This window comes from Bos indicus, chromosome 1 (genome assembly GCF_029378745.1).
Source record: "Bos indicus isolate NIAB-ARS_2022 breed Sahiwal x Tharparkar chromosome 1, NIAB-ARS_B.indTharparkar_mat_pri_1.0, whole genome shotgun sequence".
Lineage (NCBI taxonomy): Eukaryota > Metazoa > Chordata > Mammalia > Artiodactyla > Bovidae > Bos > Bos indicus.
In genome coordinates, this window is record NC_091760.1 from 144,928,474 (window position 1) to 144,956,189 (window position 27,716).

A 27,716-nucleotide genomic window follows, 5' to 3' on the forward strand; every position below is an offset into this window, starting at 1 on the left:
GACATGGGTTCAACCCTTGATCCAGAAAGGTCCTACATGCCGCGGAGCAACTAAGTCTGTGTGCCGCAGCTACTGAAGCCTGCGCGCTCTAGAGCCCATGCTCCATGAGAAGAGAAGCCACTGCAGCGTGAAGCCCATGCACCCCAACTAGAAGGTAAGCCCTGCTCTCCACAATCGAGAGGGAAGAAAAGCCCATGCAGCAACAAAGCACCATCATAGTCAAAAATAAATACATGAAAGTTTTCAAAAAAGAAAGACACCATGAACTCACACATCCATTGGAATGACTCATATTAAAAAAAGACTGTGACACCCAGTGTCACAACAAAGTGGAGGGACCAGAACTCCCACACATCTGCTGTTTCGAAGATAAGAGTGTCCTCAACACACTGGGGGAAAGGGTCCATACTGCATATTCCAATTTACACATAACTTCAGAAAAGACAAATGTAGTCTAGAAGGAGAGGAGAGCTGTGGTTCAGGGTCAGGACAGGGTGGGACTGACTCTGAAGGAGCATGTGGGAACTCTGGGGATGATGGGAAGCTCTGGATCTTGCTGTGGTTGTGGTCTCATGGTGTCCATGTTTCCCAAAACTCAGCAAATGAAACTTGGAATAAGTCCATTTTGTAGTATGTAAATCATGCCTCTATGAAGTTGACTTCTTGAAAAGGACACCCTCAAGAAAATGAAAAGCACAGCCCTGGACCTGGACGAGCTGGATGTGGGTGACTGTCTTGGGGGTGGGCTGCAGCCACTTGCTCCAGCTCTCGAGGGCTGACCGTGCATCGCTGTGCATTTGGTAACATCACACTGGTAGCCAAGCTGAGGGTGTCCACACCGTGGAAACTGACAAACACAACACCCCAGGGCTTTCTTGTTTTTGCTTTACAGCCAGACGGTTATTATATATTTACCAGCACAAAACTGCAAAGATACAAAGATAACTCATATTCAGAATGTATAATAAATTTCTACAAATCAGTAAGAAATGCAATTAACCCTACTAAAAAATCAAACGACTTGAACAGACACCTCCCAAGAAAAGATATCTGAATGTTCAACTTTACTGCATCTGGGATGCAAGTTAATTCAACATTGTGTACTGAAATGGAGCAGGACCCTGTGGTCTTGACCCCCATGCCTTCAGCCTTCCTTTTGTCTACAGAAAACTTTAGCCAAAGAATAATTTTAATCAGAGAAGTGAGAAAACAGAAGCAAAGGAAAACAGTCCAATAAGACTAAATAATAGTTTAGTCATTAAGCAAAGTCAAGGACCTTCAGTTCCTTCTCAAGAGCAATATATTCTGAGTCATCTCCTGTGAACTGTCTTATAGATACTGAAACCCCCACTGGGTGGAAGAAGTTACCTACATTAGGACCGGACTGTAGCCATGACATAAGATGCCAAATTCTGAGAACTGGCTCCAAATAAATAGGAACAAACTGACCCTGGAACTGAATATTAACTGTACTTAGTCAAGATGCTGCTGGTCAGACAACTGATGACCAATTTCCAGATGACTGTCAGAGCTGACTGTGCTGTTTCTCCAGGTAACTTCTCCCTCCAGCAATAAAACCTCGTACCCTCTTATTGCTGGTGGGGGCCAAGGCGGTGTGGGGGGAAGGGAAGCCAGCCTTTGGACAGGAGTCTGCCCTCCCCCCACCTGCCAGCATCCAAAATAAAGCGAACGTTCCTTTCCTCCAACCCTCCCTCTATACTGGCGTTTGAGCAAGCAGCTGTACCCCGCTTTCAGTAACAGTAACCCTATATTTCCCATAAGGGATAAAAACACCTTTTAAAAAACTATAGAGCAACTGAAATTCATAAAACTCACTTGTGGGAAGTAACTCTGTAAAACGTTGTTGGTCAGTACACACTAAACTGCAGATATCCCTTTCATGTGACCTAGCATTTCAACACTTGGGTATACACCAAAGAGAAATTAGTGAATATACCCAGCAAAAGCAAAATATATAAGAATTTTTATAGCAGCATCTTTCATCTTAGCCAAAATCTACAAATAATCAAAATCTGCATCACCGGGAAAGAGAATATTAAGTGAAACACAGTGGGGTTTAATGCAATGGTTTTCATCACAGCAGAACAATGATCTATGACTCAGGCAGCCACATGGGTGCTTACTACTGATGTTTGTTGAGTAAAATAATGAACAAAAAAGTAGAGAGAACAGATGAAACCAGTCAATGGGAGGAGAAGGTGGAAATGTGACTCCTCCTGGGGGAAGTGAGTTAACTGAAAACAGCACAGGGGGACAACTAGAATTCCGGAAATGTTCTCCACCTTCAAAAAATATACTGCAGGAAAACTTCCCCAATCCAGAAGACCGTCCCAAGCTAAACTATCAGTCAAGTATAAGGGCAGAATAAGGCATTTTTAGTTATGCTAGACTCAAAAATTAACCTGCCATTAACCCGTTTTTCAGAAAACCACTTGAGAGTGTGCTCCACCCAAATAAGGGCATGAACTCAGAAAGAAAAAAGACACAGCATCGGGGAAACAAGAGACCCATGATAGGAGAGATATGAAGGAAAATCTAAAGACAATAGTGAAGAGAGATCCTTGAATGATACCTGCACATCTGGCTGAGAGAAGAGCCAATGGATCAGTTTACTTCAGTCGCTCAGTCGTGTACAACTTTGTGACTCTGTGGAGTGCAACATACCAGGCTTCCCTGTCCATCACCAATTCCTGGAGCTTGCTCAAGCTCATGTGCATTGTATCAGTGATGTCATCCAACCATCTCATCCTCTGTCATTCCCTTCTCCTCCTGCCTTCAATCTTTCCTAGCATCAGGGTCTTCTCCAATGAGTCAGTTCTTCCCATCAGGTGGCCAAAGTATTGGAGTTTCAGCTTCAGCCTCAGTCCTCCCAATGAAGATTCAGGACTGATTTCCTTTAGGATTGACTGGTTTGACCTCCTTGCAGTCCAAGGGACTCTTAAGAGTCTTCTCCAACACCAAAGTTTAAAAGCATCAATTCTTTAGTGCTCAGCTTTCTTTACAGTCCAACTCTCACATCCATACATGACTACTGGAAAAACCATAGCTTTGACTAGATGGACCTTTGTTGGCAAAGCAATGTAATGTCTCTACTTTTTAACATGCTATCTAGGTTTGTCATATACTGGCCAATAGACATAGACCCACAAATACAGAGGGCTCCAGAAGATGGATTTCCAAAAATAAATGAAGCCAATAGATTCCCTGTTATGTTGGAACCTCTTGAATGGGCTCGGGATGAATTAGAGAACCTGGGAATGGTTTATTGATAGGTACACAGAAGAATTAACACTTTCAAATTGAGGTGTTGGAGAAGACTCTTGAGAGGCCCTTGGGCTGCAAGATCAAACTAGTCAATCCTAAAGGAAATCAACCCTGAATATTCATTGGAAGGACTAATGCTGAAGCTGAAACACCAATACTTTGGCCACCTGATGTGAAGAGTTGACTCCTTGGAAAAGACCTTGATGACGGTAAAGACTGAGAGCAAAAAAAGGAAAAGGGGGTGGCAGAGGACGAGATGGTTGGATAGCATCACCAACTCAATGGACATGAATTTGAGCAAGCTCCAGGGGATGGTGAAGAACAGGGAAGCCTGGTGTGCTGAAGTCCATGGGGTTGCAAAGAGTCGGTCATGACTTGGCAACTGAACAACAACAACAGAAAGATAAGCAAATAAACACCAGAAGCAACTGTTAACCCTAAGAAATGAAAAACACAAGCGAAAACAAAACACATATAAATAAGGAAGTTAAATCTCGTTTCACTACACAGACTTGGCTATGGACAATGTTCAACTAAAATATTGACAATAATACAGATTTTGACCATGAGTTTAACCAAATAGTGGGGTTTCACTGCCTTATGACTATGCAGAGAGGGAATTTTCTTGGGGCTGATGGAAAACAAGAGAAAGGCTTCCTTCTACAATAGGAAATCAGATCATAACTAAACCTGAAAACTCAGACATAACATAATATGAATATAAGTAATTGTGAGATAAATAAAAGAACTAAAAACAGTGTTTCAGATGAGCACTGGAAAAGACGCATATAGGGATGAGCCATGGACACCCTGCCACCAGGTCTGCAGATGGAGAAGGTAAGAGGGCACCCTCCCACCAGGATACCTGTTGTTCAATACAAGAGGGTCTGCAACATGTGTGGAGCGTCTGTAGGCACAAAACATCCTGGGACCAGAATACATATCAAAGAAACACGAGCAAAGAGGTGGAGAGAGCAGTCAAGGCTCTACAGGCACCCAGAGAGTCTGCATCTCAATGCTTGCTTTTAAGACACAAAAACACCTCCAGTCATCAGAAGTCTCAAGGACAGTGTGATAAACATCTCACTGCTACTGCTGCTGCTAAGTTGCTTCAGTCGTGTCCGACTCTGTGCGACCCCATAGACGGCAGCCCACCAGGCTCCCCTGTCCCTGGGATTCTCCAGGCAAGAACACTGGAGTGGGTTGCCATTTCCTTCTCCAAAACATCTCACAGTAAATACACTAATAACTTCATCTGGGAACATCCTCTGAGCAGTAACAAGGAAAAGGAAGGTCTGTTGAGCCTCAGGTGAGGCAGAGCATCCCAGGGAGGGATATAAAAGCCCCAATGCCCAGAGCACCTCACTCACCCACCAATCACACCCCCAACTGGAACACCTCTCAGCACAAACCCCTAGCATGGCCGACACCTGCTGTTCCAGGACTTGTGTTGTTGCTGCATCCACCTTGTCTGTCTGCTCCAGTGACTTGAGCTGTGGCAACCAGGTCAGCTCACCTAGTGCCTGCATCGGCTCCTCCTGGCAAGTGGACGATTGCCAGGAGACCTGCTGCGAGCCCACCTGCTGTGCCCCCAGCTGCTGTGCCCCGGCCCCGCGCCTGACCCTCATCTGTGCTCCAGTGAACTGCGAGTCCAGCCCCTGCTGCCAACCAGCCTGCAGCAGCTCCTCTCCCTGCCAGCAGGCCTGCTGTGTACCTGTCTGCTGCAGGCCCGTCTGTTGCACCCCTGTCTGCTGCAGGCCCGTCTGCTGCAGGCCTGTCTGCTGCACACCTGTCTGCTGCAGGCCCGTCTGCTGCAGGCCTGTCTGCTGCAGGCCCGTCTGCTGCAGGCCTGTCTGCTGCACACCTGTCTGCTGCAGGCCCATGTGCTGTGAGGCCTCCCCCTGCTCAGCCCCCTCATCCTGCTGCAGACCCTCCTCCTCCGTGTCCCTCCTCTGCCGTCCCGTGTGCCGCCCCACTTGCTGCGTGCCCACGTTCTTCTGTCAGCCCAGCTGCTGCCACCCAGCCTCCTCCGTGTCCCTCCTCTGCCAACCTTCATGCTCCAGCTCAGCCTGCTGAGTCCCCACCTGGGTCTCGGAGCCCTGCTGCTGACCTGACGTGTCCCCTTGGAGCCAGCAGGTTCCAGGGATCCTGCCCTCCATCAGACACACTTGAGCTCCCTGACCCCCCTGGCTTGCTCGGCCTATCCTCCCCAAGTCTGGCTCAGCACACGGAAAAGACCAGACCCTACCACACCCCAGCCCTGGCCAAGCTCTGGGGGCCTGACCTGCTCAGGGAACTCCTCTCCTAACCTTGGCCCATGAGTGCCCTGGCTGCTTCCTTGATCCCTGGTCATCCTGGGCCCTGCTGACCCTGGTCCTGGCCTGAGCAGTGTCGCTTTGCATCTCTGAGCACCAATAAAATTTCTGCTCCCCTCACTGGGTCTCCATGCTGACACCTGGGGCAGGAAGGGTGGGTGTGAGGCCTAGCCCTCCTTTACATCATCAGATCTGGGGAAACTGAGGGGCTTCTGAACCTGACACTTGTCCACCTTGTGCCGCTGTTCTGCTGTCCAGGCATCACCCTAGCCCTGTTGTGCTCCTGAAGCTTTGCTCTTGGGCAAGTCCTGTGGGCACCACCTGGGCTCAGATGAAAGACCCCCCACAACCTCCCTGTGGTAGAAGCAGCCTCTCCAGTCCCAGGGACCACCAGGACCCAGAAGTGCTGGGAGGGGGACACAGGGTGTCTGTGGCAATTGGCTGGCCCAGCATCCCAAGAGGGTGGGTGTCCTGGACTCACTCACAGACACTGGGAGGCCCCAGACTCCAGCATGTACCAGTTGCTGGAAAGCCAAAAGCAGACAAACTGCAGCCTCTGGAGCACCCCCTCCCCACTGCCTGCCAGGCTGGGCTGGTGGAGAGCTGAGGGGAAAGGCTAGACCTCAGGCGGTGAGGATGGACAAAGCCCTGAACAGTGTGAGCACCTGTCTGATCATGGGCAGGAGACACACGGGAACACACGTGTCCAATGGAGCCATATTTGGTGTCACACACGACCAAGCATCGGAGAACAGACTCCTGGAGTTGAAGTCCTGAGCAGAGGTGCAGGCAGTGACATGACAATCACCTCGTTGTCCACAGGGGTTCTAGGTCTTTACTCCTTAACAACAATGTAGATTCACAGCACAGGGGCACACGCTTTTCTATCTTTGCCAACCTGATAAAGAAAAACTTATGTGGGAGGGAGGTTCAAGAGGGAGGGGACATATGTATACCTATGGCCGATTCATGTTCATGTATGGAAGAAACCAATACAATTCTGTAAAGCAATTACTCTTCAATTAAAAATTTAAACAAAGATTTAGGCAAGTAGTATTTTGAGAATAAAGAGCATGGAACATGTATGTAGTTAAATGTGAAAATGAAAAGAAAACAAAAACCTTATCATGGTCTCTTTTGCCTGAACACAGAGCATCCCAAAGTGTGGGTCCACCATTATTGGTTTATTAGCACTAGGTGGACACACACTTAGAGTCTCCCCGTGTGTGCTCACTCAGTCGTGTCTGACTCTTTGCGACCCCATGGACTGCAACCCACCAGACTCCTCTGTCCATGGAATTTTCCAGGCAAGAATACTGGACTGGGTTGCCATTTCCTACTCCAGGGGATATTCCCAACCCAGGGACCAAACCTACATATCTCGTGTGTCCTGCATTGGCAGGTGGATTCTTTACCACCCGGGAAGCCTCAAAGTCTCCCTCAGTTCAGTTCAGTTGCTCAGTTGTGTCCGACTCTTTGCGACCCCATGAACCGCAGCACGCCAGGTCTCCCTGTCCATCACCAGCTCCCGGAGTTCACTCAGACTCACGTCCATCGAGTCGGTGATGCCATCCAGCCATCTCATCCTCTGTCATCCCCTTCTCCTCCTGCCCCCAATCCCTCCCAGCATCAGGGTCTTTTCTAGTGAGTCAGCTCTTCGCATCAGGTGGCCAAAGTACTGGAGTTTCAGCTTTAGCATCATTCCTTCCAAAGAAATCCCAGGGCTGATCTCCTTCAGAATGGACTGGTTGGATCTGCTTGCAGTCCCAGGGACTCTCAAGAGTCTTCTCCAACACCACAGTTCAAAAGCATCAATTCTTCAGCACTCAGCTTTCTTCACAGTCCAACTCTCACATCCATACATGACCACTGGAAAAACCATAGCCTTGACTAGACGGACCTTTGTTGGCAAAGTAATGTCTCTGCTTTTGAATATGCTATCTAGGGTGGTCATAACTTTCCTTCCAAGGAGTAAGCATCTTTTCTGACTATTACAAACATCACCACTAGCAGAGGCCTCAGCACGTACCTATGGCAATAGTGCACATGGTGCTTAAATTCCCAGACATGGGATTGCCCCACCAAAGTGTCTGCCAATTTTAGATTCTGGATGATATTGCCAAATACCCTAAAAGGGACTTTTCAAAATTGTGCCCGCTAAGAGTGATGTCAGGAAAGACAGGGACTAGAGAACTCTAAGGGCTCACTCCACACAGAAACAACGAAGAAACTGGCAAAACTCTCAGTCAGCCACGTCTGAGCTCTGGAAATGGTAAAAGTTTTACAACAACCAGGAAAAGGCTCCACCAAGGAAAAGGCAACTGAGGCAGGTAGGAGAGCTCGGTGGCACTTTAGCAGAGCCTCACCCCCCCACCACCACCAGCACTCCACTTCCCCACCCCTGTCCCCCAGCTCAGCAGCAGTCTTGAAGACAACAGCCTGTGTGCTGGTGAGGTTCCTGGGGCTGAAGGGAGCAAGCAGACCTAATTCCGAAAGAACTGTGGTTGTTGTACCTGTTGGTGGCTTCTGGAAGGACTCACACTAAGAACCTGCCTTCATTTCTCGTAACTCAGAACTCTCTGGAGGCAGAAAGGTGACTGCATGAACAGTGTTTGTCAAATCAACTGGCTGCTATGCCAGGGGGAAAACATCAGTTATGACACACAAGATACCCCAAAGAGCCTAAGACAAAGATCTGTGAAGTGAGATGCTTTGAGGAACGGGACTTTCAGATCTACCACAGCCTCCTGAGGGCAAGACGAGTATGAGCATACTCATGAGGAGACACCAGCTCAGACAGCACCCAAGAAGGCCCTTTGCACTCACCTCTGGCCCCACCTCCAGGTCTGACCAAGCAGGAAGTGGAGGTGAAGGTAGAGTTGTAAACTGCCCAGCTGAGGTCTGAAAGCATGCCCTGACTCACAAACAGAGTACAAATACAAAGACTGGAAAAAATATTTCCGGCTCCAATGTTTAAGGAAATTTCTGTCAAACCACTACCTGACCACTAAGCTAATGGAACATGAGAAAGAGTAGTCATTCCAAAACAAGTTCAGAAGAGTCATCAAACAAAACAACAACAGTAAGTCACAACAACCGACAACCACAAACTACAGGAGGAAAACCTGATGTTCAGAGTTATTGCATTATCATATTCAAGATCCCCCATTTCCATCAAAAGTTGTGCAGTAAGTAAAGAAAAAGTATGGCTCATTGACACTCCAAAAAAAAAGCAATTAGTAGAAAATGTCACTGAAGAGCCCAGGAATTGAAATTACTAGACAAAGTCTTAAATCAACTCTTAATGTACCCAAGTAGTTCAAGGCAACTGTGAACAAAGGTTAAGTCTCATGAAACAGAACAGCAATAGAGAGACAGAAATTTAATTTTTTTTTAAGTACCAAAAAGAATTTCTAGAGTTGAAATGTATAAAAACTGAAATAAAGATTTCACTGAAGGGGCTCAATAGCACATTTGAAGAGGCAGAAGAATTAGTAAATGTGCAAATAAATCAGGTGAAAAGACTCCAGCTTGAGGGGTAGATGGGAAAAAAGAATGAAGAGAACTCAAGAGACCTGGGGGACGGCATCAAGTGCACCAGCATACACTTAACAGGAAGGTCCAGGAAGAGAGAAGAGAAAGGAGCAGAAAAAATTATTTGAAGAAATAATGGCCAAAAACTCCCCAAATTTGAGGAAACATGCGAATCTACATGTCCAAGAAGCTCCATGATCTCCAAGTAGAATAAACTCAAAGAATTACACACTGAAACATGTTCCAGTTAAATTATCCAAAGACAATGATAGGATCTTACAAGCAGCAAGAAGAGAATTAACACCCAATTTATTATGAGAAACTGTGAGAGTAGAGGCAGAGGGATGACTTTTAAAGTGCTGAAAGAAAAAACTGTCAACCATGAAGTCTACATCCAGCAAAATTACCCCTCAAAAATGAGACAGAAATTAAGACATTTCCAGGTAAATAAAAACCAAAAGAGTCCATAGTTATTAGACATGCCCTACAAGATATGACAATTCAGACTGAGATAAAAGGGCACCAAACACGAACTTGAAACAATATGAGGAAATAAAGAACCTTAGGAAAATTGTCAGTTTTGGTTGTTTGTGTTTATGAGATTTTCCATTTTTCTAGGTGATCTAATTTTTTATCAATAGTTGTTCATAGTGCTCCTGTATAATCCTTTTTGTTTATGAAATGTCAGTAGTGATGTCCCCATTTTTATATCTGACTGTAGTAATTTGAGACTTTTCCTTTTTTCTTAGTCAGTCTAACTAAACGTTTGTTGATCGCGCTGCTCTTTTCAAAGAACTAACTTTTAGATTCATTGACTATCTCTATTTTTCTAAGTTTCTGTTTCTTTCATCTGAGTTCTAATCTTTATTTCCTTCCTTCTGCTAGCTATGGGTTTAGTTTGTTCTTCTTCTTCTAATTCCTTGAAGAGTAAAGCTAGATTCTTAATTTGAGATTTTTCTTCTTTTTTAATGCAATTGTTAGCAGGTATAAATTTTCCCCTCAGCATTGTTTTTGCTGTATCCTGTAAGTACTGGCTTGCTGTGTTTTCATTTACATTCACCTGAAAAGTATTTGCTAACTTACCTTTTGATTCTTTTTTAAACCATTGGTTGTTTAAGACTGTACTGTTTTTATTTCCATTTATTTGTGAATTTTCCAGTTTTCCCTTTGTTAATTGATTCCTAGTTTCTTTCCACTGTGGTCAGAGAAGATATTCTGTATGATTTCAATCTTTTAAAATGTATTGAGATTTGTCTTATGGCTTAACACAGGGTCTAATGTGGAGAATGCCCCATGTGCACTTGAAAACCAACAGGTACCCTAGTGTTGAGTGTTCTGTATGAATGCTTGTCTGGCTGGTTTACAGTGTCCTTCAAGGCCTCTATTTCATTACCAAACTTTGATCTAGTTGTTCTGTTTCATTGTTTAGTAATGGAAATAACATTAATTATTTTTTAAAAAATGCTAATTCTCTCCTCATTCTGTCTATTTTCACTTTACATAGTTTAAGTCTATTGCTAGGACCATATAGGCTTATAATTATTATATCTTCTTGACATAGTAACATTTTTATCAATATTTAATTTCCTTATTTGCCCCCTACTACAATTTTTGACTCAAAGTTCATTTTGTCTAATTGTATTATTGCTATCCATCTCTCTCTTGGTTATTATTTTCATGAAATTTTCCCCATCCTTTCACTTTCAGTCTATTTGTATCTTTGGCTCTAAAGTGAGTGAACTGACTCAAAAAGAAATAGGCAAGACATAAATCGAGTGACAAGATTAAATCAGTAATTGAAAACCTCACCAAAAAGGAAAGCCCAGGACCAGCTCAAAGCTGAATTCTACTAAACATTTATAGAACAATCGCTACCAATCTTTCTCAACTCTTTCCAAAACAGAAGATACGGGAACACTTTCTAACCACTTTCTAACTGATTCTATGAGGTCAGCACCATCCTGATGTCAAACTCACACAAAGACTAAGAAAAGGAAAAAAGAAAACTACAGACTGAACTTCCTTATTGATACAGATTTTTTAAATCCTCAGCAAAATACAATCAAACAAAATCCAGCAGCATATTAAAAGGATATATACCACATTGTGGATATACACCACAACCAAGTGGGATTTATCCAAAGAATGTGAGAGTGATTCACCATGTGAAAACCAGTCATGTGATGCACCACATTAATAAAATAAAGGGGGGGACCCCACATGATCATCTCAATTGATACAGGAAAAGAATTTGAAAAAAGACAACACTCTTTCAAGATAGAAACACTCAGAAAACTAAGAGTACAGAGAATTTCCTCAACTGTATAACAGAGGTCATTTTGAAAAACCCACAGTCATCAACATGCTCAATGGTAAAATACTGAAAACTTCTCCCTACAATCAGGAAAAAGACAATGATGTCCACTTTCACCACTTCTAGTCAGTGTTGTCCTGGAAGTTCTAGTCAGAGAAATTAGGCAAGAAAAAGAAATAAAAGATACACAAATTAGAAAGAAAGAAATAAAACTTAGCACAGAGCTACAGTCTTCTAAATACTGGTACTGACACAAGGATAGACATAATAGATCAATGGAGTAAAAAAACATACACCTATGGTCTGCTGATTTTTAACAAGAGTATGAAGACCATTCAATGGGGAAAGAATAGTCTCTTCAATAAATGGTGCTGGGACAACTAATAGTTACAAGCAAAAGAATGAAGTTTAACCCTATCATACACCATATACAAAAAATAACTCAAAGTGCCTCCAAGATCTAATTATGAGAGCTAAAACTACAACTTTTAGAAGAAAACATAAAGATAAATCTGCATGACCTTAGATTTGGCAACAGTTTCTTAGATATGACACCAAAAGCACAAGCAACAAATAAAAAAAAATAAATTCAACTTCATCAAAATTAAAAAGTTGTGTATATTGATGGATACCATCAAGAAAGTGAAAAGGCAGCACACAGAATGGAAGAAAATATTTGCAAATCATAATTCTGATAAGGGTCTAACATTCAGAAAACATAAAGAACTACAACTCAACAACAAAAAGACAATCTAATTTAAAATGGTTCCTGGGTTTAAAATCCCCTGGAAAAGGAAATGGCAACCCACTCCAGTACTTTGGCCTGAAAAATTCCATGGACAGAGGAGCCTGGTGGGCTACAGTCCATGGGATCACAAAGAGTCAGACATGACTGAGCGACTTCACTTTCTTTCTTTCAAAGCACTTTAATAGACATCTCTCCAAATAAGATATATGTTGCACCTGAGTGAAAAACTGCCAGGCAGTACATCTAAATGTTAAACACAGAGCCACCATATGACCCAGAAATTTCACTCCTAGGTATACATCCAAGAAATTAAAAAGCAGTGTTCAAACAAAAACTTATACAAAATGTTCAAAGCAGCCTTAGTCACATTAACCAAAAGGTGGAAATGACCAAAATCTCCATCAACTGATGAATGGATAAATAAAATGTGGTCTATCCATATAATGGAATATTATCCCTAAAAGAAATTAAGCACCAACACATGCTACAATGTGGATGAACCTTGAAAACATGCTGAGTGAAAAAAGTCAACACAAAAGGTACATATTGTATGATTCCACTTACGTGAAATGTGCAGAATAGGCAAAGTTGTAGAGACAGAAAGCAGATTAGTGATTAACAGGGGCTGGAAGGGACTGCTTAATAATGCAGGATATCCTTTTGGAGTGATGGAAAATGTTCTAGAACTGGGTGGTGGTCATGGCTGCACATGTGACTGTATTAAATGTCACTGAATTGTACACTTCAAAATGGAGTAAATAATAAATTTCATATTATGTGAAAAAAAGCATGCCTAAGAGTGAGCCCCCATGCACAGCAGCCCTGGAAATGATCAGCTTTGTAAATCTTGGTTCATCTTAAAGGTGGGACATTTATGTTTTAATTTGGGAAACTTTCATTATTGATATCAAGTAGTTTTTCATATGATTATTGAAAACAAATGTTTTTAATTTTGTTCGATTATTTTATCTTATATTGTTTTAGTTTAGTCACTTTAAAATTTTCATATTAACTTTTCACCTATCATGCAAATTGCAAGTATTTTCTGGCAGTTCAATATTCTTGATTTGTACACAAAAAAGATTCCCTTTGGATTTTTATTGAAATTGTGACAGATTGTTCTCCAGCTTCTCCACACCACCTTCACCCACGCCTGTCTCAGGATTAAATCCTGATCCAAGACCTGCCTCTCAGGACAACTGACCATGGGCTCTGGGGGACGTGGTTTAGCACTCAAAGTTCAGTCCTTGGATCTGGTCACTCTAATGCACTAGGGAGCCCCAGTATCACGGGAACAGTCCATCTCCTACTTAGGGGAGGGAAGATCCTCTCCTGTTCTCAGGCACCATCCTCCTTACTGACATGGGGACCACAGAAGTTCACAGAGCCCGCCAGTAAGGCCCTGCCCTCTCCTGTTGTCTTTTCCCCAAAACGGATACCTCTGTCCTCTTCTCCCCAGTCACAGGCCAGGCCAGCTAAGCCAGGTGAGGCCCTACACACACAGACTGGCCCACTCAGTGCACGTCCTCATGGACCTGGAGCTGTCACAAGGTGCCCATGCATATGACCTGCCTGGGAGAGGCCAAGGGGTCAGCCATGGGAAGCCTGCATGTTTCCTCCAGGTGTCCTGTAGAGCCAGTCTCAGGCCAGAATCTGGCACCCTGCCAGCAGTGACCCCAAGTTTTATGAGCTGAGCAAGGACATCTCATGACAGTGGAGCTGACCCAAGTGAGAGTCCTCATAGGGCACCATACCAACCAGGAAGAGAGGCGTGGAAGCCTCTGTTGGGACAACACACACCCCCAGGAGGGGTATATAAGCCAGGAGTCTGAGCACCTCACACACACACATACTCACTCACACACACATACCTCCTCCAGCTCCACCATGGCCTTCTCTAACCTGTCTGCTTGCTCCAGCGACCTGAGCTACAGCAGCCGGATCTGCCTGCCTGGGTCCTGTGACTCCTGCACCGGCTCCTCCTGGCAGGTGGACGACTGTCCAGAGAGCTGCTGCGAGCCCCCCTGCTGTGCCCCCAGCTGCTGTGCTCCGGCCCCCCGCCTGACCCTCCTCTGTGCCCCAGTGAGCTGCGACTCCAGCCCCTGCTGCCAGCCAGGCTGCAGCAGCTCTTGCCCAGCCTTGTGCTGCCAGCAGTCTAGCTGCCAGCCCTCCTGCTGCACCTCCTCCCCCTGCCAGCAGGCCTGCTGTGAGCCCGTCTGCTGCAAGCCTGTCTGCTGCACACCTGTCTGCTGCAGGCCAGTCTGCTGTGAGCCCATCTGCTGCAAGCCTGTCTGCTGCACACCTGTCTGTTGCACATCTGTCTGCTGTACACCTGTCTGCTGCAGGCCTGTCTGCTGTGAGGCCTCCCCCTGCTCAACCTCCTCATGTTGCCAGCAGTCTAGCTGCCAGCCCTCCTGCTGCACCTCCTCCCACTGCCAGCAGGCCTGCTGTGAGCCCATCTGCTGCACCCCTGTCTGCTGCAGGCCAGTGTGCTGTGAGGCCTCCCCCTGCTCAGCCCCCTCATCCTGCTGCAGACCCTCCTGCTCCTCTGTGTCCCTCCTCTGCCGTCCTGTGTGCCGCCCCACCTGCTGTGTGCCCACCTCCTCCTGCCAGTCCAGCTGCTACTGCCCAGCCTCCTCCGTGTCCCTCCTCTGCCACCCTGTGTGCCGCCCTGCCTGCTGTGTGCACACCTCCTCCTGCCAGCCCAGCTGCTGCCGCCCGGCCTCCTCCGTGTCCCTGCTCTGCCGGCCCGCATGCTCCCGCCCAGCCTGCTGCGTCCCTGCCTCGGCCAAGGAGCCCTGTTGCTGACTTGGCCCCTCAGGGCCAGCCAGGCTCCAGGGTCCCTCAACAGAGAGGCTCAGCTCAGAGCTATCAGCCCTTAACCTCCCCCAGGACTTTAACCCCAGAAAGGACACCCACAGGCTGTCTCCTCTGTGTCACCAGGAATGACAGGGACTCCTCCTCCTCCAGGGTCTTCTCAGCAGTTGCTGCCAAGGTCATCCTAGAGCCTAAACCCAGGCTGAGTCATCACAGCGGGTCCGGCTCTCTAGGCCCCGCCCCTCCTCCAGGCCGACCCGCCCCTCCCCCCCCCAGGCCGACCCGCCGCCCCCCCCCCCCCTCCCCGCCCCCGGCTCCCAGACTCTCCTCCGCAGGACCTGCCAGCCTAGCCTGATAAACTCGGCTTCTTCACTCTACATGCTTCCTCATCCCATGTCCTCTCCTGATGTGAGTGTGGTGGTGGCAGGGGCTCTGGGGAGGGGCACACACCGCCCTCAGAACTCCAAACAGAACCTCCCATGACCCTTCCTGGGAGAAGAGAACCAGGAAGGCCCCGGAGTCGGGACCTGGCAAGACAGGGCGCAGCCACCCTGTGCTTCAGGCCGAGGTTGCGCTGTTCAGGCCTCCCCCACAAAGCCGAGGGGTGGCTGCACACCCCGAGGACAATCACGAGGCCTTGGAGGCCTGCCGCTCTGCAACCCAGCCACATTCTGCCTTTCTTCCGTGGCACTTGCAGCCCTCCCTCCCCGGTGAGGTCCCGAGGACAGTGAATAGTGTTTCCTCAGCTCTGAATGCTGCTTATCAAAGGCACACTGTGTCCATCCTGAAGGCTCCACGCAGATCCCCTCACAAGAACCCACCATGGGGTCCCATCTGCCACTGTTGCTTTGACCCCAGCATCCATGCCAGGCTGCTCCCAGCACACGATTGGGACAGCAGGACAGAAGCCTCATGCTCCAACTATACAACCACCTGCTGAGGCATTCTCAGAGCTGTGTGGAGGGCCAAGGTGGTGCCCACCAGGCCCTCCTTCCTTCCTGCTCCCCACGCAGGGGAGTCTGGTCAACCTGGGCATGTTAAAGCCCTTCCCCATTCCACTCCCCCTCTTACTCTTCCCCCAAAATAAACTTCTAGTGAGTCTATCACATGATGGCATTGGCTTCTTGGAGAACCCAAAATGACTCCTGCAGCCTCATTTCAGTGCAGAAAGAGGGGAGGGAGGGAGGGAGACTGACAAGAGGAGGGGGAGGGAGGGATGGAGGAATGAGTGATTAAGCTATGGCCCAGCACCAGAGCTGCACCTTACATGAAAAATTCACACCCTCAGCATGCATGTGTGCTCAGTCACTTCAGTCATGTCCAACTCTTTGCAACCCCATAGACTGTGGCCTGCCAGGCTCCTCTGTCCATGGGATTCTCCAGGCAAGAATACTGGAGCAGGTTGCCATGCCCTCCCTTCAGGGGATGTTTGTGACCCAGGGATCGAACCCATGTCTTCTGTGTCTCCTGCATTGCAGATGAAGTCTTTACCACTGAGTCACCACTGAAGCCCCACACCAATCTCTGTTTGCCTTTAAATTATTTCAATCTATTCTGAGGAATTTTGGCAAAATTTTCACCTCAATTTGCATGTATCTCAGTCTAAATCCATAATGAATTCATCTACTCATTTCTTGTGGATATCACCTTTTCCTGGCTCCTGGAAAGATCTTAGTGCAATAAGATACAAAAGAAAGACTTGTGCTAATAAGCCAACAAAGGAAATAATATGAAATAATAAACAGAATCAATTAATCCAAAAATAAAGCATAAAATGAGGAAAAGGGGAGGAAGAGTATGGGACAAATAGCATTATCACACTAAACATAGGTTGTCTGCATGCTCCAATTAAGATGGAGACTGGTTGACTGAGGTTGACCTAACTTTATGCTGACTATGAGAAATGCACTTTAAATACAAAATGAAAATGGGTTAAAAGTAAAAAGTTAGAAAGAGGTATATCATGTTGCTGCTGCTGCTGCTAAGTCGCTTCAGTCATGTCCAACTCTTTGCGACCCCATAGATGGCAGCCCACCAGGCTCCCCCATCCCTGGGATTCTCCAGGCAAGAACACTGGAGTGGGTTGCCATTTCCTTCTCCAATGCATGAAAGTGAAAAGTGACAGTGAAGTCGCTCAGTCATATCCAACTCCTAGAGACCCATGGATTGCAGCCTACCAGGCTCCTCCGTCCGTGGGATTTTCTGTGCAAGAGTACTGGAGAATCAAAAAAAAGCTGGGGCAGTTTTATCAATACCATAAAGTATAATTTCCAGATCAAAGACTATTGCCAGGGATGGAGTGGATCCTTTCATAAAGATAAAATAGTCACTCAATCCTAAATATTGATGCACCTAATAGTAGACCTTCAAAATGTATGAAGCAAATACTGATTGACCCGCAATGAGAAACAGACAAATCTACTCTTACAGCTTGAGATTTCAATAATCCTCTCTCAATAACTTATAAAACATGGAGACAGAAGGTCAGGAAGGATATAGACTATTGAGTGGCTCAGTGGTGAAGAATCTGCCTGCAATGCAGGAGACACAGGTAGACATGGGTTCAATCCCTGGGTCAGGAAGATCCCCTGGAGAAAGAAATGGCAAAACACTCCAATATTCTTGCCTGGGAAATCCCATGGACAGAGGAGACTGGTGGTCTACAGTCCATGGGATTGCAGGGAGTCAGACATGACTTAGTGACTGAACATGAACGTATTAACCAGTGAACTATTTGACACTGAAAAAACACTCCACCCCCAGACAAAAACCTTTCATTTTCAATCAAAGCAAAACATGTATCAAGAAAATTCACATTTGTTAAGATAGACCATATGGGGGCTATAAAGCCAGTCTCTGTAAATCTGAAAAGATTTGAATCACAAAACAGGTATTTTCTGACCACATTGGGATTAAATTAGAAACCCAGGACAGAAAGATCTTGTAAAATCCCCAACTACTTAGAAATGAAATAGACTTCTAAATAAAACATAAATCAGGAAATGAAGAAAAAAGGAAATCAGGAAATATTTTGATGTGTATAAAAGTGAAAATACAACATATCGAAATTCGTGGGATGTTGCTAAAGTGATGCAGAGTGGGACATTTGTAGCACTGAATGTCCTTGTTAGGGAAGAAGAAAACTCTCAAATAAATGACCTCAGCTTCCACCTTAAGAAACTAGAAGGCAAATTAAATTCAGAAGAGAAAAACAAAACCAAAGATCAGAGTAGAAAATCAATGGAATGGAAAACAGAAAAATAAAAGAGAAAATCAAATAAGCCAAAAGCTTTTTCCTTGTGAAAATGGATAAAATTGAATAATCTTTATCTATACTGACTAGCAAGCCAAACAGAGAAGATCCTAATCACTAATATCAAGAATGAGAGATGTGACATCACTAGAGCTCCTACAGACATTGGAAGTGTAGTAAGGAAACAGAATGAGAGATGTGACATCACCAGAGCTCCTACAGACATTGGAAGTATAATAAGGGAACATTATGAGTCACTTTATGCCCACAAATTTGACAAACTAAGTGAAGCAGATTAATTCCTTAGAAGACACAAACTATCAAAAATCACTCAGGAAGAAATATATAAACTGAATAGCCCTATATCAATCAGAGAAATTGGATTCATAGTTAAAAACCTTTCCATAACCCACCTGCCCATTGATAGGTGAATGGTTAACAAACTGAGAAAAATATACACCTTGGAGTCTTACTCTGCAGTAAAAAGGAGCAAATTATTGACACCACAGCCTGAGTGGATCTCAAGGGAGTTGTGTGGAGTGAATAAAGTCAGTCTCAAAAACTGACATATTTTAGGATGCCAAAAAATGTTCAAACTACTGTACAATTGCACTCATTTCACATGCTAGTAAGGTTATGCTTAAAATCCAAGCTAGGCTTCAGCGGTACTTGAACAAGAACTTCCAGATGTACAAGGTAGATTTAGGAAAGGAAGAGGAACCAGAGACCAAATTTCTAACATTCATTGGATCATAGAGAAAGCAAGGAAATTCCAGAAAAACATCTACTTCTGCTTCACTGACTATGCTAAAGCCTTTGATTGTGTAGTTCACAACAAACTGGAAAATTCTTAGAGATGACCAGACCACCTTACCTGCCTCCTGAGAAACCTGTATGCAGGTTAAGAAGTAATAGTTAGAACCCAACATGGAACACCTGACTGGTTCAAAATTGGGCAAGAAATACCACAAGGCTGTATATTGTCACCCTGCTTATTTAACTTACATGCAGAGTACATCATGTGAAATGCCTGGCTGGATGAATCACAAGCTGGAATCAAGATTGCCAGGAGAAATATCAACAACCTCAGATATGCATACAATACCAGTCTAATTGCAGAAAGTGAAGAGGAACTAAAGAGCCTCTTGATGAAGGTGAAAAAGGAGAGTGAAAAAGCTGGCTTAAAAGTCAACATTCAAAAAACTAAGATCATGGCATTCAGTCCTGTCACTTCCATGCAAATAGGGGAAAAGTAGAAGCAGTGACAGATTTTACTTTCTTGGGCTCCAAAATCACTGTGGACAGTGACCGCAGACACAAAATTAAAAGACACTTGGTCCTTGGGAGAAAAGCTATGACAAACCTAGACAGTGTATTAAAAAGCAGAGACATCACTTTGCCTATAAAGGTCCATATAGCTATGATCTTCCCAGTAGTCAAGTACTATGTGAGAACTGAACCATACAGAAGGCAGAATGCCAAAGAATTGTGGTTTTGGAGAAGACTCTTGAGAGTCCCTTGGACAGCAAAGAGACCAAACCAGTCAGTCCTAAAGGAAATCAGTCCTGAATATTCATTGGAAGGACTGATGTTGAAGCTGAAACTCCAATACTTTGGCCACCTGATGCGAAGAGCTGACTCACTGGAAAAGACCCTGATGCTGGGAAAGACTGACAGCAAGAAGAGAAGGTGGTGGCAGAGGATGAGATGGTTAGGTAGCATCACTGACCCAATGCATATGAATTTGAGCAAACTCCGGGAGATAGTAGAGGACAGAGGAGCCTGGCATGCTGCAGTCCGTGGGGTGACAAACAGCTGCACATGACTTAGCGACTAAATAACAACAGTAAATTATACCCTTTAATAACATTCTCAATTTAACCAAAGAGTAGAGATACAGAAGAGATAAGTGGCAGCCAAGGGTTAGGGACGCGAGTGTGGGTGGGTGTGGCTGTAATGGGGTAGAGGAAGGAGCCTTGTGGTGATGGTACAATCCTGCCTCTCACTGTGGTGGTGTTTGTGTGAACAACAAACATGAAGATGCTGCATGGAGCTACACACACACATAAAATCGATGCGCTCTGGATGAGATCTGTGGACTGTTAACTTCCCGGTCGCGCCCTGTGCTTGTTATCCAAGACGCTATCATTGAGGGAAACTGGGTCAAAGTATACAGGAACTCCATGTACTTTCTTTCTGGCAACTTCATGGAAATCTGTAGTTATTTCAAAATTGAATATTAAAAAAAAAATTCCACCAAAAAAAGGCCTGGACAGCTTCACTGGTGAACTCTGTCGGTGTGACACAAAATACCAGTGCATCCAAGAGGCCCAGTGTCCACTCTCCGGTGGGCCACCAAGGGGGGTGCTGTGGCCTTCCACTGCCCAGCACCTTCTCCTCACCCTAAACCAGGGAGCTACTGCGGCCGTATAATCACTGAGACCTCTGGGAACCTTCCTTCCTTCTCAGTGCTGTTCCAGAACATGGAGCCGAACACCCCTCCCCATGTGGTGTGCCAGCAGGGGCGCGGTCCTGGCTGCCTCCCTAATTCCACAGATGGCCCATCTGCCCTCTGGGATGGCTCCAACCCAATGTCCAGCCACCCCACATTCCCCCCAGGTGTGGGTGTAGAAGACAAACTAATCAAGCACAATCCTGGTTGAGCCCAACCTGGATGACTCAGTGAACATCGCACTCTGATGTTTATTAGACCTGTGATGCTGGAGGCATCAGAGCCTGGACCAGCCAGTGCAGGCACCATGGGGATGACCCGGGCAGGGGCCGGGGGACACTGATGGGTGAGTCCCTCAGCCTAGCTGGTTGGGACCAGGCGGCCTTGCTGCCACACAATCTAATCGGGTCTGGGAGGTGTGAGGAGGACGATGTTTGGGCTGCCTTGTGGGAGGTCAGAGAGCCCGCTGCTTCTGACCCCCCACACAGGGGAGGGGTCCTGCAGGTCATGGGCTCAGAAGCAGGAAGGGACGCTGCAGGGGTCCGGTCTGCAGACCACAGCAGGGCAGGAGGGCTGGCAGCACCCAGAAGACTGGCAGAAGGGGACCACATACATGATGTGCTTGCCATGCACAGGGACATACAGGACAGGCTTGCAGCTCAAAGGCACACAGCAGGATGCCTGGCAGGGGCTGGGCACACAGCAAACGTCCTGGAAGGGGCTGGGTGCACAGCAGGTCGGCCGGCACAGCACAGCCATGCGGGAGGCACCACAGGGGCTCCCACAGCCCAAAGCGGGGCAACAGACAGCAGGGCAGGCCGGCTGGCAGGAGCTGGGCACACAGCAAATCTCCTGGCAGGAGCTGGGCACACAGCAAGCTGACTGGCAGCTTGCAGGGCAGCTGGTGTCACACATGGTGGTTTGGGGCTGGGTGGGGTCGAGACAGAGGACAGGGCTGGTCTGGAGGCTCCCTCCCCAGGGTGTCCCTTATACCCAGGCTGTGGCATCCTGGCAATGAGGCACCGGGTGTCTTCTTTATGGCCGCCTGCTGTTTTTCCTCCTCCTCCCCCACGAGGGTCTCTTCCTGGAGCCTCCAGCTGCCATGACTCAGTTCAGGAAGCTCCCTCAGCTGGAGGCTGACAGTGACCCAGTCGCCCTGGGATTTCTGAAATCAGAGCCTGGGTTGGATGGGGAAGGGCCATCAGGCCAGGACTGGGCCCCCACGTGGTGATTTTCAAGATCTTCCCCCAATTTAACCACCCTGTCCTCTGTCCACATGAGCACAATCACACTTGTTGCACCAGCACCTCCATTTGATTTGTGATCCAGAAGGTTCTCCCTTGGGGTGGGGCTCCTCACTGGGGGCTGTGGCCACGTTATTGCCATAATCATAACAACCAGGTTCCAGTTCATGCCAGGGCTGAACTAAGCATTTTACATGGACTGTCTCATAACCAATCAGTTATCAACCCTGCCACCATTCAAAGGGCCGGCAACACAGACATCCAGTCAGGAAGACCTGGAAGGTCCTGTAATGCACTGAAGCTGCTCGGTCTCACTCTGCAATCTGTGGTCTTTACATTGCTCCTAATGGAGTGGGATTTAGGTGTGGTGTGTGATTCTTGGATCTGTAAATTGGAATTTTCCTAATCAGATTTGGGGGTTTTGTCCCTTATTTCTTCAAAATATCCTTAGGCTTCAGTGTCATTCTTTTCTCCTTCTGGGGTTGAAATTACTTGCATGTTAGCCTTTCTGATATGGTCTCAAAAACCCTCTTTGTTTTTCTTATCTCTTTGTCTCTCTTCTTCAGATTGGATGCTTTCTACTGACATGTCTTCAAGTTCACTGACTCTTTCTTCTTCCATAGCCCAGGTTGTGCTGACTGGTCCTCAGGCTCTATGATCTGAGTCTGTCCCCCTACACTGGTTCTCTGGCACCCCACGCTGTGGGATTTCCCACTGCTCCTGGAATATTTCTGTTTCTGCAGCAAGGTCCTCACACCCTGTCCTTGCTGCCTCTGCCTGGAGCACCCACCACCCCTGACCTTTCACTGCACCCACTGTCAGCTCAGCATCACCTCCTCCCAGAGGCCCCCAGATCACTTCTCCACTGAACCTGCTTTCTTTTCTGGGCCTCAGCCCCCGCCCCTCAGAATGATTCCATGCATTGATTTTTCATTCACTCCATTGCCCTGGAGGGCTCATGAAGCTGGACGTTTCTACCCCAGCACACAGAATAATCTGCTGCCTGAGCAAATCAGTTCTTGCATGATTACAATAAGGCAGGAGCTGACAAACTCTGTAAAGGGCCTAGAGTAAGAATCTCAGGCTTTGTAGCTATGTGGTTTCACTCACAACAACTCAACATTGTAGGGAAAAGCAGCCTTAGATACACTAAATGCATGTGTGTGGCTTTGCCCCAAAGACTGAAATTTGCAGGCACCTGCTTCAATGTTTTCCTATGCAAAGTAAAAAAGCTTGAGGGCTTCCCTGGTGGCTCAGATGGTAAAGCATCTACCTACAATGAGGGAGACCGGGTTCGATCTGTGGGTTGGGAAGACCCCCTGGAGAAGGAAATGGCAACCCACTCCAGTACTCTTGCCTGAAAAATTCCACGGACTGAGGAGCCTGGTAGGCTACAGTCCATGGCGTCACAAAGAGTTGGACATGACTGAGTGACTTCACTTTCATTTTCACATGCAAAGTAAAAGCTCAAAATATACGATGGCCTCAAAGTCTTCACTGACAGCATGAGATTAAAAGGAGTAAAAAGATACAGTACTTTTAGTCAATCTGGGGATTCCCCGTGCACAATGATAACCTGGAGAAACACCATGAACCCATGGAAAGGCAAACTAGAATATCCTGTTTAGAGGGAGGACCTGGCCTCAAAGCCAAACTAATTTATGGAGGAGAACAGCCCAGAAAAGTGTGCCCCAGGATAATAAGACGTTGGGGAAACACAGTGGCAACAACCACAAGGAAGTCAACAGTTGTGCTTTTTGTTGCTGGGACGCCCACAGCCTGGGTATAAAAGCTGCTGAGGGAGGCAGCCTGCAGACATCTCCAGCTCTCTGCCCAACACCACCCAGCCCCACACCACCATGTGCCACACCAGCTGCTCCTCAGGCTGCCAGGCTGCCTGCGTGCCCAGCTCCTGCCAGCCATCCTGCAGCACATCCAGTCCCTGCCACACGTCCTGCTTCACGTCCAGCCTCTGCCAACCAACCTGCAGCACGTCCAGCACCTGCCAGGCAACCTGCGTGCCCGTGAGTTACAGGCCAGCCGTATGTCTACCAGTGACCTACAAGCCCACCCTGTGTGTGACTCCTTCTTGCCAGTCCTCTGTGTTCCTGCCCGTGAGCTACAGGCCAGCAGTGTATGTGGCCCCCTCCTGCCAGTCCTCTGGGTGCTACCAGCCCTCCTGCCCCACCCTGGTCTATAGACCCATCTCCTGTAGCACCTCTTCCTGCTTTTGATCATGAGCCTCCTCGCAGATGCTCCCAGTGCAGACCAGATCACTCCTATACCCCTCCTAGCACAAGTCCTCAGTGGGCCTCCAGGTTCTGAATGTGGCAGATGCAAAGCATGATCAACCAAGCTCTGAACCTGCGTCAGAACGTGGCAGGATGATCTGGACCCTTCTGTGAACTGGTGCATCCACCCCTACCCAGAGGAAGCCCTGGTTCCCAGGGTCCTTCTCTGACTCCAGCAGGAAACCACACCCTATGTGAGCCAAATACAAATAAACCATGCTACTCAATGCAGCCTGTCCCCCTGTTTTATCTTCACATATTTTGAAGTTTTCTTCTTAAAAGTGTATACAAATCATAAGTACCGAGGACTCTCCTCAAAGAGCCCTCTTGACAGCTCAGCTGAAGGTGGAGGGTCCTTGGTGGGTGGAGGGTGGGGAAGGTATGTCCCCACATCGGCCACTTGAGACTCACATTGTGAGTGGGGAAGGACTTCCCCTACCTCTGAATGGCGGGTGGGAAACAGGCCCAGACCCAGGTCCAATCTGGTGCCTAAAGGATGACCACACAGGGAGACCAGAAGGCTCATACAAACCCACCACACACACAAAGGGGAGTCTGGCCATCCCAGGGAGAGGAGACAGATCTGAGAAAGCCTCACCCCTCAGGCCCAAGCACACAGGGCCTGCCAGGGTTGACCTTGGGCCAAGACCAGAGAGCCCCACTTTCCTCCTGGCTCCAGCCTGGCCAGCGCAGCTGCCTCAGCGCATCAGCCTCCAGCAGGGAGAGGCAGACAGATGCAGAGGTCACTTCTGTGTGACAGGCATGCAGGGGCAGAGCAAAAGTGCTGTGTTCACAGCCCCCGTCCTAAGCACAAGATGCTGACAACCACACAAGGACTCTGAAGCCACTGGTACCTGGAAGGTCCTCAGAAAACACCAAAACCCAAACCAAGGTCAACATCTGAGCAGGTTGATTCAAATGTCCCCACACTGATGACCTGACACTTATTCCCAGGAAGAAACACAGTTTATGTCCATTTAAATTAACACATCTGAGGTTGACAAAACTTAGAAGACATTCAAAAAAGCAGTGAAAAATCAATTCATTGTCAAGAGACAAAGGCATCAATACAACTAGACTCAAAGTGACCCAGATGCTGCAGTCGTGAAACTGAAATTTAAAAATAAACGTGACTAATATGTTAAAGGGTTGAGTGTAAAACATGGGCCACACATGTGGGGACCACACAGATGCAGAATTGCTGCAGAGAGATGGAAAATAGAGGAAAGGGTCAAATGGAAAGTATAGAAATAAAAATACAGCATCAAAGATGAATTCCTTCCATGGGCTCTTGAGTAGACCTGACACAGTCAAGTGCAGAATCGATGAACTTGAAGATGGGGAAATAGAAACTACCATATTCAAAAGCAAAGAGCAAGATGGTGGGGATGGGGATAAGAACAGAACATCACAGACTCTGGGACAATATCAAAGTATCACTGATGCACGTAACTAGAGTCCAGAGAGAGAAAAGGCATAGAACGTACCTCTTCACAGAAGAAATATTTGAAGAAATCGTATCTGAGAAATTTTCTAAAAGTGATGAAAGACATAAGCCTAAAAACACCAGAGCACCTCACGTGGGATAAGGACCTTCTCCCTACCCACCCCTGACCAAAAATATGACCTGGACACATCATATTAAAATAGTGGCTGTCAAAAAAAAAATAAAGAGGAAATCTCGAAAGCACTCATATGGGAAATATATGCCATGTACAGAAGAGTAAAAATAAGAATTACATCAGAGTTCTAATTAGAAATTCCACAATCCAAACACAATGGAATGACATCTATAAAATACTAAATGAAAAATCTGTCAGCCCACAAAACTGGGAAATATCTTTCAAAATTGAAAGTGCAATAAACACTCTCTTAGGTAAACAAAAAATGAGAGAGATCAGCAGATGATATGTGCTGCCAGAAATATTGAGAAAATTTCTTCAGGTCAAGGAGTATGATAGCATAGAGAAACTTGGGCCTACACAAGGAAAAGAATGGCTCTAGAAATGATTTTAAAGAGAAGATAAATATAACAATCATTATTAGAGAGTTGTCTAGAGCAAATGTAGTAACAGTGCACTGCGGGATTCTTAATAAATGGAAAAGTAAAATATGACAATAACACAAAGGCTATGAAAGGAAATGGACGTGCTGGGCTGTGGAATCCTGACAATATGGATGCAATGGTAGAATGTTGTCTGGAAGCAGACTGTATTATGTTAAAGGTGTATAGTATAAACTCTAGGCCAAGCAGCTTCCAAAAGATGTGTAAGTGATGAGCTAAAAGTAGAAATGAAATGGAATAATTAAAAAGAAGGAAATGAGGGAAAAGAACAGATGGGACAAATCGAACACAACTCACAAGATGGTATTCTACCTTTAAAAACAGTAACAATTACATTCAATGCAAAATGTCTGAACGTCAAAATCAAAAGACAGATTTTCAAATTGGATCAAAAAGCAGTACCCAACCATTAAGATATCTATCAGAAATCCCACGCAGGGCTCAGTTTCCTCCCTCTCAGTGGTGTCCAGCTGGTCTGTCCTCCCCAGGGGCTATAGAGCCATGCAGGCAGGAGTCTGGGCACGTCACCCCAGGGTTCTCCCCTCCTTCCCGACACCAGGTCCCCACATTGGCAGGCAGGACGCCCAAATGTCCCCACAGCAAGAGGCCCAGTGGGGACTTGAGCAGAAGAGCCGAGCAACATGCCCCAGCCCCATGCACAGCATGCACAGACACCCCAGGGCATGTGAGTGTCAGTGCCCACCAGGGACACCCAGGGACTGGCAGCACGGGTACACTGGGACCCTGACTCCTCGGGCAGTTTGCCCACCTCAAACCACCAGTAGAGCCCAGTGGCCAGCATGGCACAGCACCTGCCCAGCACAAGCCCTGCCCAGCACGAGCATGGCCACTCCCAGCCCAGAGACTGCAGGCTGTGCTTGTTGACGGGCTTCATGGGGCACCCGGCACAGGGACAGGTAAGTGCAAACAGGATCAACAGCACAAGGAGGGGCCACGTTGCCGGGACACACGTCCCGGGTAATAAAGGCTGCTGGGGAGGGACCCGCAGACCAGACCAGCAGCCCCACCACCATGTGCTGTGTCGGCTCGCCCGCCGGCTGTCGTGCCCTGGGCTGCGCCCCCATCTGCTGCCCGCTCGTGGTGTGTGGGGGTGCCTGCGACTCCCCCGACCCCAGCGGGTCTCTGCTGTGCTGTCCCAGTGACGGCATGGTCACATCCTGCCAGCCGCTCTGCAACCCTCATTGTGCGTGGAGCCCTGCCTGTTGCATTCCTGTGACCTGCCAGACCATGGAGTGCAAGGCCCACTTCTGCCCCATCTGCTTCTGCGTGCCTGCCTCGCTCTGCATCCCCACCTGCTGCTGACGCTACAGTGGGTGAAGCCATGGCTCCTGATCCTGGAAGCTGAGCTGTACATCAAAGGTCTTCACCCTCTGGTTC

General features: G+C 47.0%; 5 protein-coding genes across 5 annotated transcripts in view; 3 read left to right on the top strand and 2 right to left on the bottom strand.

Moving 5' to 3' along the window:
* Positions 1 to 27,716, bottom strand: part of TSPEAR (thrombospondin type laminin G domain and EAR repeats) — a 164,217-nt gene that overhangs the window by 100,718 nt on the left and 35,783 nt on the right. The gene's annotated exons all lie outside the window — the stretch shown is intronic.
* On the top strand, positions 4,705 to 5,385 carry LOC109560950 (keratin-associated protein 10-8). The gene has a single exon (XM_019963396.2). The coding sequence runs from the start codon at positions 4,705 to 4,707 to the stop codon at positions 5,359 to 5,361; it is 657 nt and encodes a 218-aa protein (XP_019818955.2). The 3' UTR covers positions 5,362 to 5,385.
* Positions 14,084 to 15,004, top strand: LOC109560861 (keratin-associated protein 10-8-like). The gene is made up of 2 exons (XM_070786940.1): positions 14,084 to 14,465; positions 14,568 to 15,004. The coding sequence occupies exons 1-2, from the start codon at positions 14,084 to 14,086 to the stop codon at positions 15,002 to 15,004; spliced, it is 819 nt and encodes a 272-aa protein (XP_070643041.1).
* On the bottom strand, positions 21,232 to 21,960 carry LOC109563356 (keratin-associated protein 12-1-like). The gene has a single exon (XM_019966741.2). The coding sequence runs from the start codon at positions 21,631 to 21,633 to the stop codon at positions 21,232 to 21,234; it is 402 nt and encodes a 133-aa protein (XP_019822300.2). The 5' UTR covers positions 21,634 to 21,960.
* Positions 23,801 to 24,196, top strand: LOC109560972 (keratin-associated protein 12-2). Its single transcript, XM_019963415.2, has one exon. The coding sequence runs from the start codon at positions 23,822 to 23,824 to the stop codon at positions 24,194 to 24,196; it is 375 nt and encodes a 124-aa protein (XP_019818974.1). The 5' UTR covers positions 23,801 to 23,821.

Bases quoted from the DNA above. Each gene is read 5' to 3' on its own strand.
- LOC109560861 (XM_070786940.1), top strand. From the start codon at position 14,084: ATGGCCTTCTCTAACCTGTCTGCTTGCTCCAGCGACCTGAGCTACAGC. The intron at 14,466-14,567 runs AGCCCATCTGCT...AGGCCTCCCCCT, and splicing joins CTGCAGGCCAGTCTGCTGTG to GCTCAACCTCCTCATGTTGC.
- LOC109560972 (XM_019963415.2), top strand. From the start codon at position 23,822: ATGTGCCACACCAGCTGCTCCTCAGGCTGCCAGGCTGCCTGCGTGCCC.
- LOC109560950 (XM_019963396.2), top strand. From the start codon at position 4,705: ATGGCCGACACCTGCTGTTCCAGGACTTGTGTTGTTGCTGCATCCACC.
- LOC109563356 (XM_019966741.2), bottom strand. From the start codon at position 21,633: ATGTGTGACACCAGCTGCCCTGCAAGCTGCCAGTCAGCTTGCTGTGTG.